The 18,893-nt window shown below is 34.8% G+C and overlaps 1 protein-coding gene across 1 annotated transcript; it reads right to left on the bottom strand.

The window, feature by feature from the left end:
* Nucleotides 1-2,135: 2,135 nt before the first annotated feature.
* On the bottom strand, nucleotides 2,136-16,773 carry LOC126724018 (protein VACUOLELESS1). Its single transcript, XM_050428081.1, has 15 exons — nucleotides 15,839-16,773; nucleotides 14,739-15,029; nucleotides 12,274-12,413; nucleotides 10,442-10,547; nucleotides 10,256-10,348; nucleotides 7,173-7,262; nucleotides 6,970-7,083; nucleotides 6,726-6,833; nucleotides 6,566-6,639; nucleotides 5,814-5,868; nucleotides 4,932-5,113; nucleotides 4,422-4,551; nucleotides 4,027-4,129; nucleotides 3,071-3,168; nucleotides 2,136-2,643 (listed from the first exon to the last, which is right to left on the bottom strand). Exons 1-15 carry the CDS (start codon nucleotides 16,646-16,648, stop codon nucleotides 2,479-2,481), a joined length of 2,559 nt encoding a protein of 852 aa, XP_050284038.1. The 5' UTR covers nucleotides 16,649-16,773; the 3' UTR covers nucleotides 2,136-2,478.
* Between the last annotated feature and the right edge of the window lie 2,120 nt (nucleotides 16,774-18,893).

The raw sequence follows: 18,893 nt of genomic DNA, 5'->3' as shown, positions 1-18,893 counted from the left end.
TTTTTTTTTGATGAAAGAGTTAAATTGTTGATAAATCAATGTTATGGACACAATAAAAATTAAAGTAATAAGAAAAATTCTTTTTAATAGTGTTATACATACAACAAAAATATTGCAAGGACAAAAATTAAAGTTAAGTTTAATTGAATTTTAATAAAAGGAAATTGTAAAATTTCATGTATTTGTGTTTTTTTTTTTTGTTTGTGATTTTAATATATTCAAGTTCTTTTTTTATTAGATTTTAGGGTAAATTGCAAATTACACCCCTAAAATTTGGAAGTGTTTGGATTTTATATGCTGAAGTTTTAGAAATTGAATTTTACCCTCTAAAGTTTGGGAGCATTTGAATTTTTTACCCTAACATTTCTAAATTTGGGTTTTACCCCCTAAATTTTAGGGGTGTTTGAATTTTACTCCTTAAAGTTTTGGAGGGTGTGGATTTTTACACCCTGAAGTTTTAAATTTGGAGGTGTAATATCCCAACACTCCCAAACTGTACAGGGTAAAATCCAAATTTTGAAATATCAAGGTGTAAAATCCAAACATTTCAAATTTCAAAGGGTAAATAAAATCCAAATTTTGAAATTTTAAAGTGTAAAATCTAAATATCCCCAAACTTTAGAGGTGTAATTTGAAAGATTTTATATAATTTAAGTCTCTTAACGTCTTTATAAGCGCTGGATTTGGAAGCCCAAGCCCACTTAGGTTAATGGTGCTTTGCACTTCAACCCAAGCCCAAACAATAGAATTGTTTTAGTGTAGAGATGGGAGGGCAATTACAATTGAATGATTACCTAAGTTCAAAGCTAATAATGTGGTTCCTAGACAAGGAAGAGTATGACTTAAGCAATTGATGAAGAGAGTGATCCTCGATCCCTCCCGAGGGTAAGTTCTTATATATGTTTTGCTTTAATTTTGTCAAGTAGTACACTGCTTACTTTTCTGTTTTTCTCTCTCTCTCTAAAAGAAGTCCACCCATTGTAGAACTTCTTTCTTCTTATATATCCTCTTTTCTTTGCATCCTAGCCTTCCACGTGTATGTCCCAAAAACTCTTCCTTTGATACTTGTCCCATCAAGGCTCTGCTGAAGGTGGTAGAAATGGGTTGCTAGCTGTGAAAATACTGTTCAGGGGTCACTTTTTCATTAATGCAACTGATAACTTTGTTACAGAGCATTCGATGCGAAGGTGGTAGGTATACCCTTTCAGATAGCTTCCTACCACCACACTGTTCCTCCCCTAAAGTGTTACCTCTCCTCCTCGGGTGTTCATAAGACATCACGTATCCTTTCCATCCTCTTCTCAAGCAATTGAGGCATTTTACATATGGCTCGGTGAAGGATGTCCCGCTCCTTGTTCTTCTCGGTCCAACCCACAGTCTTAATAACCACTCTAGAAAAAAAAATTCTTAGAGCGGGTTTTGAGTTCAAGCTCAACCTATACCAAAAACTAAATAATGTCTTACTCTAATTATAAGAGCATACACCATATGTTTAATATGTTTAAATTCTACTGTATTTATCAAAAAAAAAGAAGTAAAAGATAATTATATGCTTAAAATTAATGAAAATAATTAAACATTTGTTAATCCACTCAACAATTGGCTCATTTCATATTCCTGATTGTCCTATCTTTTTAATGACGTGTCATATAGTTTAAGTTGATTACTCAAATATTATAAGACATAATAAGTATTATACATAGGACATTGTTAAAATTTATTACAAAATGTTTCAAAATGCACCACTTAACATCTAGTATACTACAAATTTATCACATGAGATTTGCAAATTGATATGTTACTAATCATATTCATTATCACATTAATTTACAAACTTTATGTAATAAAATTCCTAATATTTTTAGCTTTTTTCAAATATTTCTTATATATTTAATTTATTATTATTATTATTATTATTATCATTACCAAGTACAAGGGTAAAAGAGCTGAACCGAACATACTTTCTCACACACACACAGATATAAATATATATATATATTATCATTATTATTTTTTTCAAAGAAAACTTGATAGTCTTGTTTACAAATTTATAAGGGATTCAACTCGCGATGATACATGGTCTCAAGACTCTCAAGTCTCAACCAAGCGTATACTGGAAGGAAAGATGACATCCATGTTTTCAATGCCTTACACCATCAATATTCATTAATCCAAGAAAACATTTACACAGCAAATTAAGTTTCTGCAATGTCTTTTTGATAATATTCTGCAATTACCGAGATAAAATACAGGACCAAACAAAGTAGTATGGATAAATTAGAAAACATCCTAATCAGAATAGTGGGGCAGCACTTCACCAATTACAAAAACTCCAGTTGTGACTGTCAAACTATTGTGCCTTTACATTCATCCAGCAATATACACAACTTAATGGGAACAATATGCACACATTGCACACAGAAAAGAAGCTTGAAAGGAAAATAATGAGAGTGAAACACAAAAATTGGAGTCAGAATACTATGAAACACCTTGGAAGGACAGTCTATCTCTAAGAGTATCGAAAATTGATGAAGCTGCTGCATTTTGTGCAAAGGTCAATTTTAATCTACCAAGCAATTCACCATCTTTTGCCTGAGAAGCAGCATCAGCAGCTTCCTTGGCCATTCCAATCCGAGCATAAGACTGTTCAAAATTAAAGAATGGCACTTTAGGGTGCTTGAATATGTATTATACAGATAAATTTTTTCAACAAAAAAAAAAAAAAAAAAAAAAAACCCAGTACTCTCACGCAAGCAGTCACAGAAAAATGAAAGCAATAATAAGTTTAACATGAGCTATCATTAAACCGCTGAACTGTTTATGCATACAACACATAATCAAAAATGAGAAATTTATTTTGAAACAACATATACGGGCAGAAAATAACAAGTGGGAAGCTGGAACCTTGAACTTCTATTTTAACAGACTAGATTCTTAAGTATCTTTTCTTAACCAGTCTATTAGGCACGTTTAGTAGCATGAAATTCATTCAGCAAAAAAATGATAGCACTGAATCTGGGCAAGCAGCAGAATCTGAAGTGCATATAATATGCTGAACAAGTTTAATTACCTCAGCTCTTTCTCGAGGATCAGAAAGTTTTGGGATATATTTTAGAGCTTCTCCTTTTTCATCTGCTTCAATGCATGCCTCAACAAATGGCCTGTAACCTATTAGAAGAGAAATGCAAATAGGTAATCAACTTATGACATCAAGAGAGATTAGATAGAAAACCTTGACATAAAACTCTTTTGAATCCATTATATCTTATAATATAGATAAAATTATTGGATATAGACTAGGTCATATCTCCCTAAAAATTACTCATAGACTTGGATATTAGATCATTTCTTGTTTACCCTAACATAGATAATTAAGAGCAATATGATTCGTTTTAATTATAATTATTGAAATCTGTAAGATGCTAAAATATATATATATATATATATTTTTTGGATAGAAGATGCTAATATTCATTATTTTATATAAATTTGACATTTTTACTGTATTCCTTGCAATTAAGGCTTAGTTAAGTTACAGTTGTCAGATGCTAGTATTCAGATACTCCACCTAACTTAATTATAATTATTGAAATCTGTAAGATGCTAGTATTCATTATTTGATATAAATTTGTCATTTTTACAGTATTCCTTGCAATTAAGGCTTAGTTAAGTTACAGTTGTCAGATGCTAGTATTCAGATACTCCACCAAAATTAAGAGATTTAAGAAGGCCAGCAGACCATAGTAATCAGATTGGGTTAAGGCAAGATACCAATATCCAAGATTTCATGTATTTCCTGGTCAAAAATCAACTATTTGACAAATTGGAAGAGCACATCACTGGAAGGAATACTTGACAATAGTTACCACCTAAACTAAAATACTCTTACCCAATGCATACATTACATCAAATCCATGATTCAATATTAGACAACTAGTGAAGATTACATGTAAACAAAATAAGATTACTATTGTGTTTGCTTCTTTTCATGACCATCTTAAATTAAACTAGAGTCGGAAAACTTACCAATTGGCGGTCTCTTCTCCTTCGAAAACTTTTCCAGGACATCCCAATCTCGGATTGTAGCCAAAGCAAAAACCTTAAGCCAATACCATCTCTTCTCAGAAACCTAAGACAAATCAACAACAATCAACTTCAAAAGTGCACCTGATAAAACAAATAGGTGGCACATAAACAATTATGAAAGCTGAAAATTGCTCAATCTTTTCTCACCCAAGGACATGCTTCAGCACCCTTTTTCTATTAAAAATTTCATGGAATGAGGAACAAGTTGAACCCTATTTTCTCACCCAAGGACATGCTTCAGCACCATTTTTCTATTAAAAATTTCATGGAATGAGGAACAAGATGAACCCTATTTTTAGTTTACCCTAAGAAGCAATTGAAGAAACTTTACAAACCTTGAATTCTGTTTTCACTTTCATTGCGGCTCGATGATTTCCCAATACAATACAAGTGCGGATTGTATCACTGATGCTTGAATCAACGAAAATGGCCTGCTTTGTAGTCACCTCCAACTCATGTTGCATTCTATAGAAATAGAAGGAAACAAAAAAAAAATAGTAGCATTATTTATTATTCTACATCTTGTATTAATAGTTATTTCATACTCCAGAAGCAGTGTGAATAACTATGTCTAAACCCTAAATACTTGGCATATATTTTTATTTAATATAACCTTGTAAAACCAATAAAACATGCTGCATCTTGAAGAGTGATATAACAAGGGGCACTATAACTTTTTTTTTTGATAAGTAAAAAAGATGTATATTCAAAAAACTGCTTTATGCAAAAACACAAAGCATATCAAAGATTACAAAGAAGAGAAAAAGAAAAACAGAAGAGAACTAATTACAAAGAGAGAGCTAAGGAACAAATGGTATGAGTAATCTAAGTAAATCATTTCTCACCTTATCAATTTGGCATGCTCTTCAGCAGCCTTTGACTCAAAGGTATGTTCCTTTGTTTCTGAGAAAAGACTATGAGCCTTCTCAATAAGTTTTATGCGTGGACCATGGAGAGGAGATCCTCTGCTTGCCATGGGATTCTTTCCTATTGCCCATGACTCTTTCCATAAAAGAAAAGCCACCTCCTACAAAAACCAGAAGAAACTTTTAGCATAAATCAATGTTCTAGCGTACCAGAGATTATCAATAGAAAATTCATTTAAGTATTGAATCAAATACCAAATTAGCTTTGCAAGTCCTGTACTATAAACAGAAATCAGCTAATAAGAGTAGGGATCAACAACTGTACAAGGATCCACTGTTCTAACTAGTCACACAGAGAAACCCCCCTTGTCCTTTGGGTTGACAATTATGATTCCACTTTCAGCTAAATCTTTTCTAGATTTAGAGAAGTAACCCTATCTGGAAGTTTACAGTAGTAGAAAATAGAACTAAGTACTATCATTTATTAAAAAAAATAGAACTAAGAAATCAATGCATGGCTGGAAGCACAAAGGAAACATCAATTGCTAGTAACATATTATAGTATGGCAGTGGATTAGATATCATACTTGTATTTATTGCTACATCTTCTTTGATATGCAAACACCAAACACCCTTTATAATAATCAGATGCTCAAACCATATCTTACACTAAACACCCTTTATAATAATCAGAAATACAACAAACGATTACCAGCCTATGGTTCCCTAATCCTTACTCTCTACAGGACCCTTTCAAACACAAAATGTACTCTCAACGGAAACTTTTATATACACACAAACATACATACACGCGTGCATACACACACACACAATCATTGATCTCAAAGAATTAAAACATACTTGGAGTTGTCCATTTGATAGGAAGAAGTCCTTCAGGAATTCATGCTTATAGCACCTGAAACGGTTAACACAATGAGCATTCACACATAGAACACACACAAACTAGATACTTAACAGCTAAAGATTCCATTTTCACCACCGAAAAAGCACAACCTAGGCACAAAAGCAGAGAAAGATGCAGCCCAAGTGCCTCTCTCTCTCTCTCTCTCTCTCTCTCTCATATTCCATTTTTTATTTTAGTATAATGTTTCAACCAAAAGGCAAAGAAATTGAAAAAGATTATAAGAAGCCCTGCAATCCCGTTGAAATTCCTCAACACCCCACACCCCCCCCCCCTTCCTTTTTCTCTCCTCTCCTATGCTGTTCGTTGATTTCTCCTTGTTGGGAATCGTACCTTTTACTCTTAAACCTAAAGGCCACTTAAAATCTATTTATGTTTTATCTTCATTGTATTTTTTTAAGCTCCAGAATATATTTTTCAGGAACATGTTTTCAAATCCCAGGATGTATACCTTCCTTCATGGTGTTTTCAAGACTTTATTTCACTGAATCAAGAGCATTACTTTGGACCTGTTTGTAGAGTTGCCCCCCCCCCCCCCCAAAGGATCTACCCAACCTTAATGCCTCAAGTGTTCCATTAGCATCTAGTAACTATGATTTTTTATTCACTTGCAAACTATAGTACCTAGAAAAGATTAATTACATGGGAGAAACGAAAATATAAACTAAATCAGACAAGGCTGTATAGCTACCGTGCATAAGTTATAAACAAATCCCTTGCTAGCATTCTGGCCTGTATCATTCCAAAAAACTCCAATGGTTGCTTCTGCATCAAACCAGAAGAGAATATGTATCACATCTGGTGATATCATTAAAAAGAGAAACTTTGGTTTAAGTTTGTGGCAGTATTACCTTTTGCCAAATATGGAACAATACAAGATAAACAAGGTCAGTATCGCCACTTTCAGTTGCCTTCATCAAAGCTGTATCTTCCTCTCCTATGCTTAAAAGAAGAGGGACCTGTAGTGAAAGAATCATAAATCGTATATAATAAACTTTCCATTAAATGCCCCAGCACTTCTTTTGGTGGGGCATCAAAACGTAGCAGATTTTAGCTAATGAAATGCAAAAGAAAGAAAGAGAAGTAGAAAAATACCTGTTTGGAAGAACGTGGTTCATGTTCAATAAGCATAGCAGCTAATTTCCGGCGGCCATTCTTATCTGCATGAGCAGAAACTGCTGCATAGGATATTCCTTTGCATAATCTCAGCTGAAACACAAAAGAGCATGATATAAATTGTATTTGCACAGAATGAAATAAGTAGATATCACATAGAGTTTTGAAGTAACCTAGACAACCTTATCCAGTAAGATTTCAAGGAGAGCAGCATCCGGGATTGCTAATGAAGCAGTTATCTTTGAACATGCCCAGTGCATTATAACCACCTCCTGCAACACTCATAATCAGGAAAAAGTTATTTTACATATACAAGAAGTTATGATTCCCATATAAGGCAGCAACTACATTGAGGTTAAAAAAATTTTAGTTTGCAATTGAACACCAGAGAGTATGACAGTATCTTAATGTCCAAAATTCAGTAGGCAGGAAAGGGATATAAAGAAGCATTAAGAACAAGGACGTACACAACATATGCAAGTCACTCACTGTCAATATACATTGCAGAGAGCACAAATCATTTTCAGCAAATGAATTAGAACATAAACAAGCAATCAGTAATACCCATATTCCATCTCATTAATATTTTGGTCAGATTTTATTTCTTGGTTTTTTAAAAAAAGGCCTTTGAAGTAGAAATTAGTAGAGATGGGTTGAAAGAGGCAGGATACGCGATTTTAGCTTATTCATTAAATTATTATTAGTATGGTGCCAATATAGAGAAACAACCACCTCCACATTATAGGCACCACTTATACAGTGGCTGAAGAAATAAGTGTAGCTCAGTCGGTTTTTAAAAATCTTCAAGATTGTTACCTCATGTACTTTGCATTTCTCAAACATTTGTCTCAACTACTTTCCCAATCTCCAAAAAGAATTTTATTCAAGAAAATTATACTGCTTAAAACACCTTTATTATTATTATTTTTTTTTAAAGATATATATATGAACTTGATAAGATATGAAAAACATCAAAAGTTTCACAAACTCAACACTTTTTTTTTTTTGATAGGTAATAAAACTTTTATTCAAAAATGCTGAGCTTCATGTTCACGATGGTGAACATTCTGATCAAGAAAAAATACAGCAGGTTCAAAAACTTAATCTAATAGAGTGTAAGAATTTAGAAACGGAAATACAATTCGTAAAACCCCAAACACGCAGCCACTAAAACAAAGTACCGAAGAGAAGAGCTTTTAAAAGATCTAAGGTTCTCTTATTGTCTTCAAAGATGCGTGTATTACGTTCCGTCCAAACCAGCCACATTAAACATGCCGGGACCATATTCCATATGGTTGACAGATGCTTTCCAAACCAGTTTCTCCAAGCAAAGAGGAGAGAGCTAACTGTCTTTGGCAATACCCAACGGATCCCAAATACCTCGAAAATTGCACTCCATAATGCATGAGAAACCTTACAGTAGAATAGAAGATGATCCACAATTTCCCCATCACAACAACATAAACAACACCTATTAACCAAGGATTGACCTCTGTTAACTAGATTATCAATAGTGAGTATCCCATCCCTAGCTGCTGTCCATAAAAAGAAAGACACCCGTTTAGGCACCTTTGCACACCAAATACACTCCCAAGGAAAAACCTCATTGAGAGGACCAAACAACAACTTATAGTAAGAGCGCACATCAAACACCCCCTTCTTAGTCAACTGCCGAGTCAATGTATCATCCCCCTCACCCCTTGGCATAGAGGAATACAGAAACTCAATGAAAGAACAAACATTTTCCTGCTCCCAATCCTCTGGAGCTCGGCGGAATTGAAAATTCTAGCTCCTACTTCCCCCTTCTGAGGCAGATACAATGAGGTCAAAAATCCAAGCCTCTTTAGACCGAGAACAGGTAAACAGATTAGGAAAAAGGTCCTTTAAAGGAGTAATCCCACACCAAGGATCATGCCAAAAACTAATACGGTGACCCTCCCCCTCATTATACACTACCTGTCCAAAGAACTTCTTTGCTCCTTCTCTAATGCTCTTCCACATCCCACACCCATGAGTACCTCTTACAATTCTAGTGCTCCAGCCTCCTCTAGCCTCACAAACTCACACTAAAACCTCATCAATAACTACTCAAACTAAATCTCTAATGTAAATTTACAATCAGCCTATCTTGTCGCTAGCTTAGATATTTATTTTCAAGTCACATTACATTTAAACTAAACTTTTATGATTATGGTTCACTTAACTATGGTAGATATGCGTCAGCCAAAAATCATTGTTAAAGGTAATTCTTTAGTACCCTGTGAAATTGAGCTACATTTTTATTATTATTGGTAAGTTACACAAGCACACAATGGGTCTTTAACCCATGACCTCACCTCCATCCCATTTTATGGGAGGAGGAAACACTAATTAAGTTATAGCTCATCAGCTGCACTTGAGCTACTTTTAGTATGAATATTTTTTTTATTAATTTTAAATAAATAAATAAATCGTTCAAAGCGTTCAACAATAATTATATGGATTTGCATCTTAAATTCGTAATTAAATGTTCAATTTATAACTCTAAAACCTAAACATATTTGCAATCAGCCTGTTTCTGATATCTGCCTCCATCTTACATCCTACCTATCTATCCTCTGATGTTTCCATTGGAAAGAGTAGGGTTCTTTGATGCAGTAATCCCCAGATGAACCTTATTGAGCTGCTAATTAATTTCATGCTTCAATTTTCACATTTCCAGTCTCATGAGTTTCTCTCCCTACTGGTGCCAGCAAAAGATTTTACATTTTTGGCACATCTATTCTATATGTTTTAAATGCTTTAGTTTTGATATATGTTTATAAAATTAATGATGAATCCTCATAGCTGGATAAGTCTTATTTAGTTTTTTGTATCTGTACTTCAGAGTAGGCATATGGTATCTAACAAATCTCACAACAATGGAACAATGAAATGGGAAGCAAAAAGCATTGCTAGTCCATGGTATCAATAAAAATAAACTACCACAAGACCAATGACATATTGTACCGTACAAATCTCAACATATAAATGATTATCCCAGACAAACTATGGTCCAATAGGTGGATGGGGCATGCTGCATGCATACTTATGGAAATCCAGTGTAAAAAAAACAATGCAAACGTAACTTGATATGAGGATGTCTCATAATTTAAAATTATCCCTTGTACGATTTCTTTGTTTGAATGAAATTTCTTCCTTAAAAAATTATATAAAATTAAATTAAATTAAACAACAACACAAATCTATCATAACTGCAAAGTCTGTATAAGTTATATAGACTTACTTGATTCATTCCAAGGTACTCTGATATCCGTAGAGCAAGAAGGTGTTGGTGTGCATTAATCAAACGACCAATCAGAACGGACGGTGTGAGCAACTGGGGCAACAAACTTATTCAGTTTAATTCAAAGAAAATAGCATGCAAGTTTAGTTTTGAAATTGGAGACTGAATTCAGTAAGCTTTGAAAACCTTATATTGCTGAATACTAAGAGGGATGCCAATCTCAGGGTTGCGCACAGCATTTAAGACTCGCAGAGTTTTACACATTTCTTGAATACGGTCACGTTGAAAATTGCTGCCAAAGCCAACTGGATATCATTACCGACAGCAAAAAATCAGAAAATATGTTTGTTCTTTTAAGACTTTGGATTTAAAAGTCATGCAATTAACAGGCAATAGAAGGAAGTAAACGCTAGGAAGCACTAATACTTAAAATCCATAGTCATATCCATATCAAACATGTCAAATACTCTTAAATACCAGGAGATAATTGTTTAATTTTTTTATTGTTTTCTCCTCTGTATCTTTTCTCTAAAAAAACTAATAGCTTCTAAATTAGTTTGATTATTTAGACACGTTTCACACCTTTTAGCATTTATTGTGTATCGTTTTAAGATAATAAAAAAATTAGCATAATATATACTTAAAAATAATTATTGTATATTATCTAATTTAAGTATCTGTGCTGTATATGCCCTAGATTTTCAAGAATTGATGTATCCCCATGTCTATTGTGTACTAGAAAACATATCCCGTATTGGTATTGATGCTTCTTAGGGGGAAAGAGTCCAAGATATGTCAAAATGAGTGGCAACAGTACCAAAATACTCTTCGCAAATAATTGTGCTCTCTTTTTGTTTTTATAGTTAATACAAAGAGGGAGGGAGGATTTGAACCCTAGGCATCTACATAAGAAACACCAGGAGGTGCCAAACAAGCCACAAGACTCTTGGCAATAGTGCTCTCTTTTTTTATTAAGTAATTAGAAACAAAGATTCATAACTCAAGCAATGATGTAAAGCATCTGGCCATTGGCCATTTCCAGCACCATGTGTAGCCACTTCAAATGCAAAAAAAAAAAATCAGGAGCCAAAGAGGAAGCCAAAATGGGAGTAGCTGAAGGCTGGGACATATAAAACTTTCTTTCTTTTTATATGTAAGATAAAGTTGCATTAAAAAAAGACTACTTCATGGAAAAGAACATGAAGTAGCCAAAAACTACAGTAAAGACTCAAAACTATGTACAAGAACAAAGGGAATCTGTAAAAATCGAGAGAGAATCAATAGATTTGAGTCCCTAAGCCCAAGAACAATCAAATAAAGACCCTTTAAATGACGCTAGAAGCTGCTACCCCGAGCTCTCCACATCCTCAAAAGTGCGCCTATTCCTCTCCCTCTAGATACACCACATCAAACATAATGATGTCCAATTCCATATGTCAAACAAGTGTTTCCCCAACCAATTCCTCCAGCTGCTCCCCCAACCTTTGTTTCTTTCTCAAAAGGTTTATGCGGATTCTTTTACATATTTGTGTGTGTGCGCGCGCGTGGTCTCTGCGTATGTATAGTTAATTATCAAATATTGTAACACCAAATTTGCAGCCAGGTTAAATCACTGGAATCATTTGATTCACCAAAATATCCCAAAATGAGAGCAATGAAAGGACTTTACACTTCCATATGACCCAATGCAACAAAGCAATCAAGCCTAACCTAAAACTATGTACTCTAGAATGACAATAAAGGTCTGGTTCAAACATGAAAGTCAGAGCCTGGCCCAAGCCTGATTTTAGTTTAGCTATATCCAATCCATTCCATATAAATATATCACAATCCAGTCTCATTTGAGCCATGGCAAAGTGGGTATACTTTATTCCTTACAACTTAAGCTGAAATGCCTATATTTTGAATATCAAATACATAAATATCAGAATGTTAGCTATTGATGAGTCAAATACTAACAATGTCTAATAACATTTCTCATAAGATTAAATGCTAATGCATCAGCTAACAACACCTACCTGCAAAAGGCCTGACCATAGCTTGCAGCTCTTAGTAGTGTCCTTTGACGAGAAACATCAAATTCATGACCAGCAGCGTCAACACATGCTTCAACAGCCTCTGGCAATGATGATCTTATCAATCTCAAATTTTCATCTGCCTGGCAAAGAATGAGAAAAAAAAATCTTTATAAGTAACTCCAAAGATAGCATTAAACCACTGATATAGTACTTGTGTAATTTTTATTTCCTTCACACCAATTTATAATCCAAAATAAAATAATAAGTAAAAAGGAAATAGTAAAACGTATATGCAAACCATTCTTAATGTTAAATTCATATTGTGCTGGGTAAAATGACTATGACATGAGATGATAAATTTGAAAGGGGCACCAATAGGTAAACCATTCTTAATGAAATATTTGGGTCTTCCTTTGGGGGCAAAATTTAAGGAGAAGTCAATTTGGAACCCAATTCTAGAGAAGATAGAAAGAAAATTAGCAGGTTGGAAAAAATTATATTTATCCAAGGGAGGTAGTCACTTTAATTAAAAGCACTCTCTCAAATCTTCCTACTTACTTTCTTTCTTTATTCCCTATTCCTGCTTCAGTGGCCAACCGAATTGCTAGACTTCAGTGGGATTTTCTATGGGGTGGCCTAGGAAATGAGCCTAAATTTCATCTGGTTGATTGGTCTACGGTGTGTACTCCACTTGCTTCAAGTGGGTTGGGGATGAGGAACTTGAGAACTTTCAATGTAGCTTTAGGGAAGTGGTTATGGAGATTTGGGCAAGAAAGGGATGCTCTATGGCGTCAAGTGATAGAGGTGAAATATGGTTATGATTGGGGTGGTAGGTGTTCTAGCTCTTCCTCTGGTCCTTATGGAGTTAGTTTGTGGAAAAATATTAGAAGGGGGTGGCACTCTTTATCTCGGTTTATTCTGTGTGAAATTGGAGATGGATCAAAAGTGCAGCTTTGGCTAGATAGTTGGTGTGGTTCTTCTTCTCTCGCTGACCGCTATCCTGAATTATTTAGGATTAGTCGTAGAAAAGAGGCAAGTGTGGTAGATCTAATGAGGTACACCAATGGTGTCCTCCATTGGGAGATACATTTTTGTAGGGATGTGCATAATCGGGAATTGGAAGCTTTCAGGAGCTTTATCAATACCATTTATAGCACTCCTATAAGGGGGATCGGGGAGAATAAGAGATGTTGGCTGCCTTGTAAGAGTAAGGGGTTCATGGTTAGTGCATACTATCATCTTCTAGTTGGCTATAGTAAGCAGTTTTTCCCTTGGAAAAGCATTTGGAAGCAAAAGATTCCCTCTAGAGTGGCTTTCTTTGTTTGGACTGCTGTCTTGGGGAAATGTCTGACAATTGACAATTTAAGGAAAAGAAAGGTTTGCATTTTGGATTGGTGTTATATGTGCAAGTGTAATTGTGAAACTGTTGACCATCTTTTCCTTCATTGCCCGGTTGCTTTGGAGTTGTGGGATATGGTGTTTGGTTTATTTGGAGTTTATTGGGTTATGCCAATGTCTGTCATTGGGCTATTCGCTTGTTGGCAAGGTCGATTTGGTCGCCATCGTAATGAAGATATATGGATGGTTGTTCCTCATTGTTTGATGTGGTGCATTTGGAAGGAGAGAAATAGTAGGTGTTCTGAAGACATTGAGCGTTCTATGCCTGACCTCAAGCTTCTATTTTTCAAAACTTTATTGAACTGTTTCTCTGTGTGGAGGAACCATCCTTTTTCTTCTATTTTGGATTTACTTGATTTTTGTAATGTTCGTTCTTGATTTGTTCACCCCTTTCTCTGTGTGGAGGAACCATCCTTTTTCTTCTATTTTGGATTTACTTGATTTTTGTAATGTTCGTTCTTGATTTATTCACCCCTGTATACTCCTTGTGTACTTGGGTGTCTCTCTCTTTTTATTATCAATGAATCTTTATTTCTGATCCAAAAAAAAAATTGTTAAAGACCTTCACACGTACACAACAACAAATTAACAAGAAAATGTGGTCTGATCAACAAAAAAGAAAAAAAAAAATGTGGTCTAAATAGGTATATTGCAATCCTCATAAGCTTTTTATTATTAGTAGTATTTGTAAATTACACATACACCTAGTGGGTCTTGAACCCACAACCTCACAAGTATAGGAACAAACATTTCAGAAGCTTCTGACAGTTGACAAAGTATGCCCATGCCAGTTTTTTTCTGTATTCATCAGCAAATGAGATTAATAATCAATTTCCACTGTCTTTAACTTTGATGACTCAAAAATAAAAGGAAGAGAAATATGGTAAATCCAATAACATACTAATCAAGAAATTGGAATCGCTCAAAATAAATAGAATTTTTTTTATAGATACAATAGAATTCAACCTATGGCATCAGCTCCATGATGATTGCTCTTTATTATCAGGCCAAAATAAATAAATGAAATTAGTCATTTCTGTTTACACTATGGAGAGAGAGAAGCCTACCTTGGCACTGCGCCTGTCAAAATGATCCAACGCATCATACAGTAAAGCTGCAGGTGATGTACTCCCAATCTTAAAGATGGATACTGTGGAACTAGGTACCAGTTGTAAAAATTCCATACTTGTATTAGTCAATATCCTCACTCCATCACACTCAGGAACAAGAACTACTGGTTCATCATATAGGTAGCGCACTGGTTCGTCAGAAGGACCCACCATCAGAAGCATATCATCCCAATAAAGTAACACACTGTCTAATCCACACCAAGCTAGCTGCTCAGGAGGAAGAGCTGACTGTACACATGAAAATTATATAAGATAATTTGCATATAAGCTACTCTAATTTTCATTCCAAAAACAATGAAAAGGTACAATAAAAAACCACACAGGCAGTGTGCTAAGAACCCATCAAAAAACAACAAACTATAGGCTACTCTAATCCTTTAATCAACGAAACTAAAAAACAATAAAAGAAAGAAGGGTAGGATGCCACATGAAGATTAAAAATATCCATTTTGTTCGAGAAATTATTATAAGTGAGTTGCATTTGGGGCAGCAGTTAGCAGTATTTATACAATCTTTCCTCATCACTTTAAAAGACAGCATCACTCTAATTGCAACATCAGCTCAGAGAACAGGGTTCTCACTAGGTAGGCATTTAATTTAAAAAGAATTAAACCCACCATCAAATTTCCATTACAGTCAAATCACAATCAAAATTTTATAAAACCAAACCAATAATTCACTTTGAAAGGCAAAAAGAAGCAATCCTATTTCTATCAAACTCACACAAACTCCAAAATCGCATATCAAAATATACAATCTCTATAAGCTCAATGAACCTTCAGCATATCATAAAATATAGCAATAAGTAACAACATAAATAGCTCAAATAAAACATATTCCATCCCTACTATCCTAACAGACCTCTTCAAAGAAACCAATATAGTTGCCAATAGTGAATTCAACATGTTCATGACAAATTAACCTCACAATCACCAATAAAAACCTAAGCTTTCAAAAGGGTTTTGTCCAATTATCTCAAACCATAACACACAACCTTCCTATCTTATCATTCTAGGCATTGTATATAACAATCATACCTCGCATTGGTACTCAAACACCTTCTCGAACCTAGTCGAGTACACGGCCAATCGGCCATCATGCGTAAACGCCGCGACAAACCTCCCATTACCGGAAACAACCATCTTCTGAAGCGGCCCGTCCCCGGGCGGCACCGGCAAAGCCTGCACCTCATCCTCCTCCACCATCACAATCCCATCCCCAATCGCCAACAACACCTCCACATTCCCAGACAGAGTATACTGCGGCTCGATCACCGCCACGCAATGCGGCAGCTCCAGTTCCAATTCCAACTCAATCGGCGGGGGTGGCGGATCCGCCAGCCTCACCACCGTCCTCGTCTTGAAATCCGGCACAGCGAAAACCTTACAAGTCTCGGTAATGCAAACGACGCCGTTTCCCCAAAACACGCACTCTACCACATTCTCCTCGAAGTAATCGTGCCCTAGAATCGAGAGATTAGGCTCGATCAGCTCCGCGTGAACGTTGTAGCGATAAACGGTGCCGTCTTGAACGATACAGACCAAAGTATGATCGTCGCTCCACGACAAGCCGATCAAGCGACCGCCGGTGTTCTTCCAAACGACGTCGGAAAGAGAAACGCCGGCGGAGTTGAAGAGGCGGAGCTTTCGCAGTGCGGACTCGGAGTAGAGCTGGACGATCTTGGAATCGTCGCGGATGAGAGCGATCGGACCGCCGAACGGCGCGCAGGCGACTTTGTTGCGGCTGAGATCGATGTGCCTCCACTGCATCGGGTGGTAGAGTTCCGGTTTCCGGTAGTAACGGTCGCCGAGAAGTTGCCACTCGGCGGCCACCGACACGTTGGCCATCGGAAATGAGAGGAATTCAGATTGGGCGTTTGATCGGAGAGGTTTGGTTCATGAGACTTTCCTTTTTTTTGTTGGGTACTATTTTGTTCTTTCGATTTGTTGCTTTTGATCTGATAAAAGACGAAGGCATTTCCGTTTTTTTAGTCCGTTTGGAATAATAATAATAATAATTTTTTTTTTTTTTAAAAACACTATTCTTTTTTTGATAAAACTAAATTTCAATTTTATGTGAAACAAAATATTGATTTTTATCAATTTATTCACTCATTTGGAAAAAAAATTTAATAAAGTTAGTTTTATCTTTTCGTCCAAATTTACTTGCAAATTAAGTGGTTTAAGCATTATTTTATAATTTTTTTTGAATAATACTCATTAAACAACTCGGTCTATTAAATGACATATCTCATTAATGTTTTGATTCTTTTGAATTAGATTATTAGCTAAAAAGAATGTTTGAACAGCATCATTTGCTAATAGATTTGGGAGAAATGATCGTATTGACTCAATTTTATAGAATGAGGAACTAAATTGATAAAAATTAAATATTACATAATAATTTGACAATTACAGTAAAATTTAATGGACGAGTTTGAATTTTAGACTAAAATAAATTGGGTGATATTATTCATATTACCAATAATAATTAATTTCATGAACATAACCAAGCATATTGAGATTAAGTGAATTTTAAGATTGTGTAAACCATAACAAAGTGAATGGCACAACATTTATGTGAGAAATATAGAAAGTTTATGGACACAAAAGAATTAACAAATTATTTTACACCCAACTGATGTGAGTTAGGGATAGGTAAAAAATAATATCAGTGGTAGGTTTAAATAAGAACCAATATAAGCTTGTCGTTTAACTGTTGTAAAAAATATTTTGAAATTTTTAGTACCGGTTAACATTGTTAAAATAAATTTAAAAAAAAATACTAAAACCTATTAAATATTTGAAATATATACAATAAATTAATAACTACATTATGATGAACAAGTACAACCCATTTTGCAATGACATAATGAGCTATGTAAAATGTTTTTTTTTGTTGTTGTTGTTGTTGTTGTTTATTACACTTTCCTCTCTTGAAATTAGGGGGAACCACTCCAAATTTGAAGAGGGAAAAAAACACTCTCTTTCTTCGAGGTTTGAAGAAAATAACACTTTTCATAACTAGTAAATTTAGAATAATAATGCAAAGCTTATCATCAAGCACCAAAAAACTTGCAATGACAAATCTCTTCACAACCTAATGAGAAAACAAAAAGTCATACTAATTATGCGTTTGGATTGTGTTTCTCCATGCTGTGTTTGCGTTTACCTTTTTTTTTTTTTTTTTTTTATTGAGACCTGCGTTTCACGTGGGACACGGTACTGTTAATGGGTCCCGTGCGTTGTGCACAAGACCCACTGCCTCTTTGACCAGCAAGTATTCCACAAGCATGTATTTGTCAATGGATCCCGTGTACTGTTCACTGAATGCACAAACCTTTTTTTTCAGCAACTTTTTTATTAAAAGTGGGTCCCATGATACTATTCACATATTTAAAAATTATTTTACTACAGTTTTTCAGTTTTTAGCAAAATAAGTAGTATCCAAACAAACCCTAAATATATTAAAATACTCTTTAAAATTGAAATAAGTGGATTTTAATTTTGAAATAGAGGATCATTTCGGAAACTTGCTCTTAAGCAAAGGTTAGGTTAGTACACACTACACACTATTTGTAACATTAATTTAACAAAGTTTGATCAAACAGATTTCTAGAAAGAAAGTATATTTTATTTTACTTAAAAGTTTAGGGGTGAAGTGTAATTGCATACTCGCTAATGCACTTTGGCATAGGAGGGAAAAAACAAACCTTCTGGCTTCTATGATGGAAACGACAATGACTGCATGTCGACACAAGAAGGGTTTGTTTTTAAAATAAAACAAATAATTTATTTCCTGTGGTAAAATGTTGTCGTTTCTGTTTTCTCTATCTTTGATCTTGCTTCCGACAACTCTTCTAATAGCCAAATCTTGAAATGACTGACTTAGACGCTGAGTAAGTCATTCATTTCAAGTTTTATCTCGATCAATGAAAAGGTGGCGTTGTTGAGGAACTTTTAGCTAGGGAAGGTGAAGTCTTTGCTTTCTTCTTGGAAAGCCCAAATCAGGTCTATGCAACTATGCTCCGACCTGAATTTCGTAGCATGCCCACAACTAAATCTTTTAAAAATCACACCAAGTATAAAAAAT

Source organism: Quercus robur, chromosome 1 (assembly GCF_932294415.1).
Source record: "Quercus robur chromosome 1, dhQueRobu3.1, whole genome shotgun sequence".
Taxonomy (NCBI): domain Eukaryota; kingdom Viridiplantae; phylum Streptophyta; class Magnoliopsida; order Fagales; family Fagaceae; genus Quercus; species Quercus robur.
Note: the sequence above shows the minus strand (reverse complement) of the source record. Positions and strands in the feature narration are given on the sequence as shown.

Excerpts from the sequence above, each read along its gene's own strand:
- LOC126724018 (XM_050428081.1), bottom strand. The coding sequence starts at position 16,648 with ATGGCCAACGTGTCGGTGGCCGCCGAGTGGCAACTTCTCGGCGACCGT. Across the intron at positions 10,349-10,441 it reads TTAGTATTCAGCAATATAAG|TTGCTCACACCGTCCGTTCT; the intron begins GTTTTCAAAGCT and ends TTGTTGCCCCAG. Across the intron at positions 7,263-10,255 it reads AGTACCTTGGAATGAATCAA|GAGGTGGTTATAATGCACTG; the intron begins GTAAGTCTATAT and ends TGAGTGTTGCAG.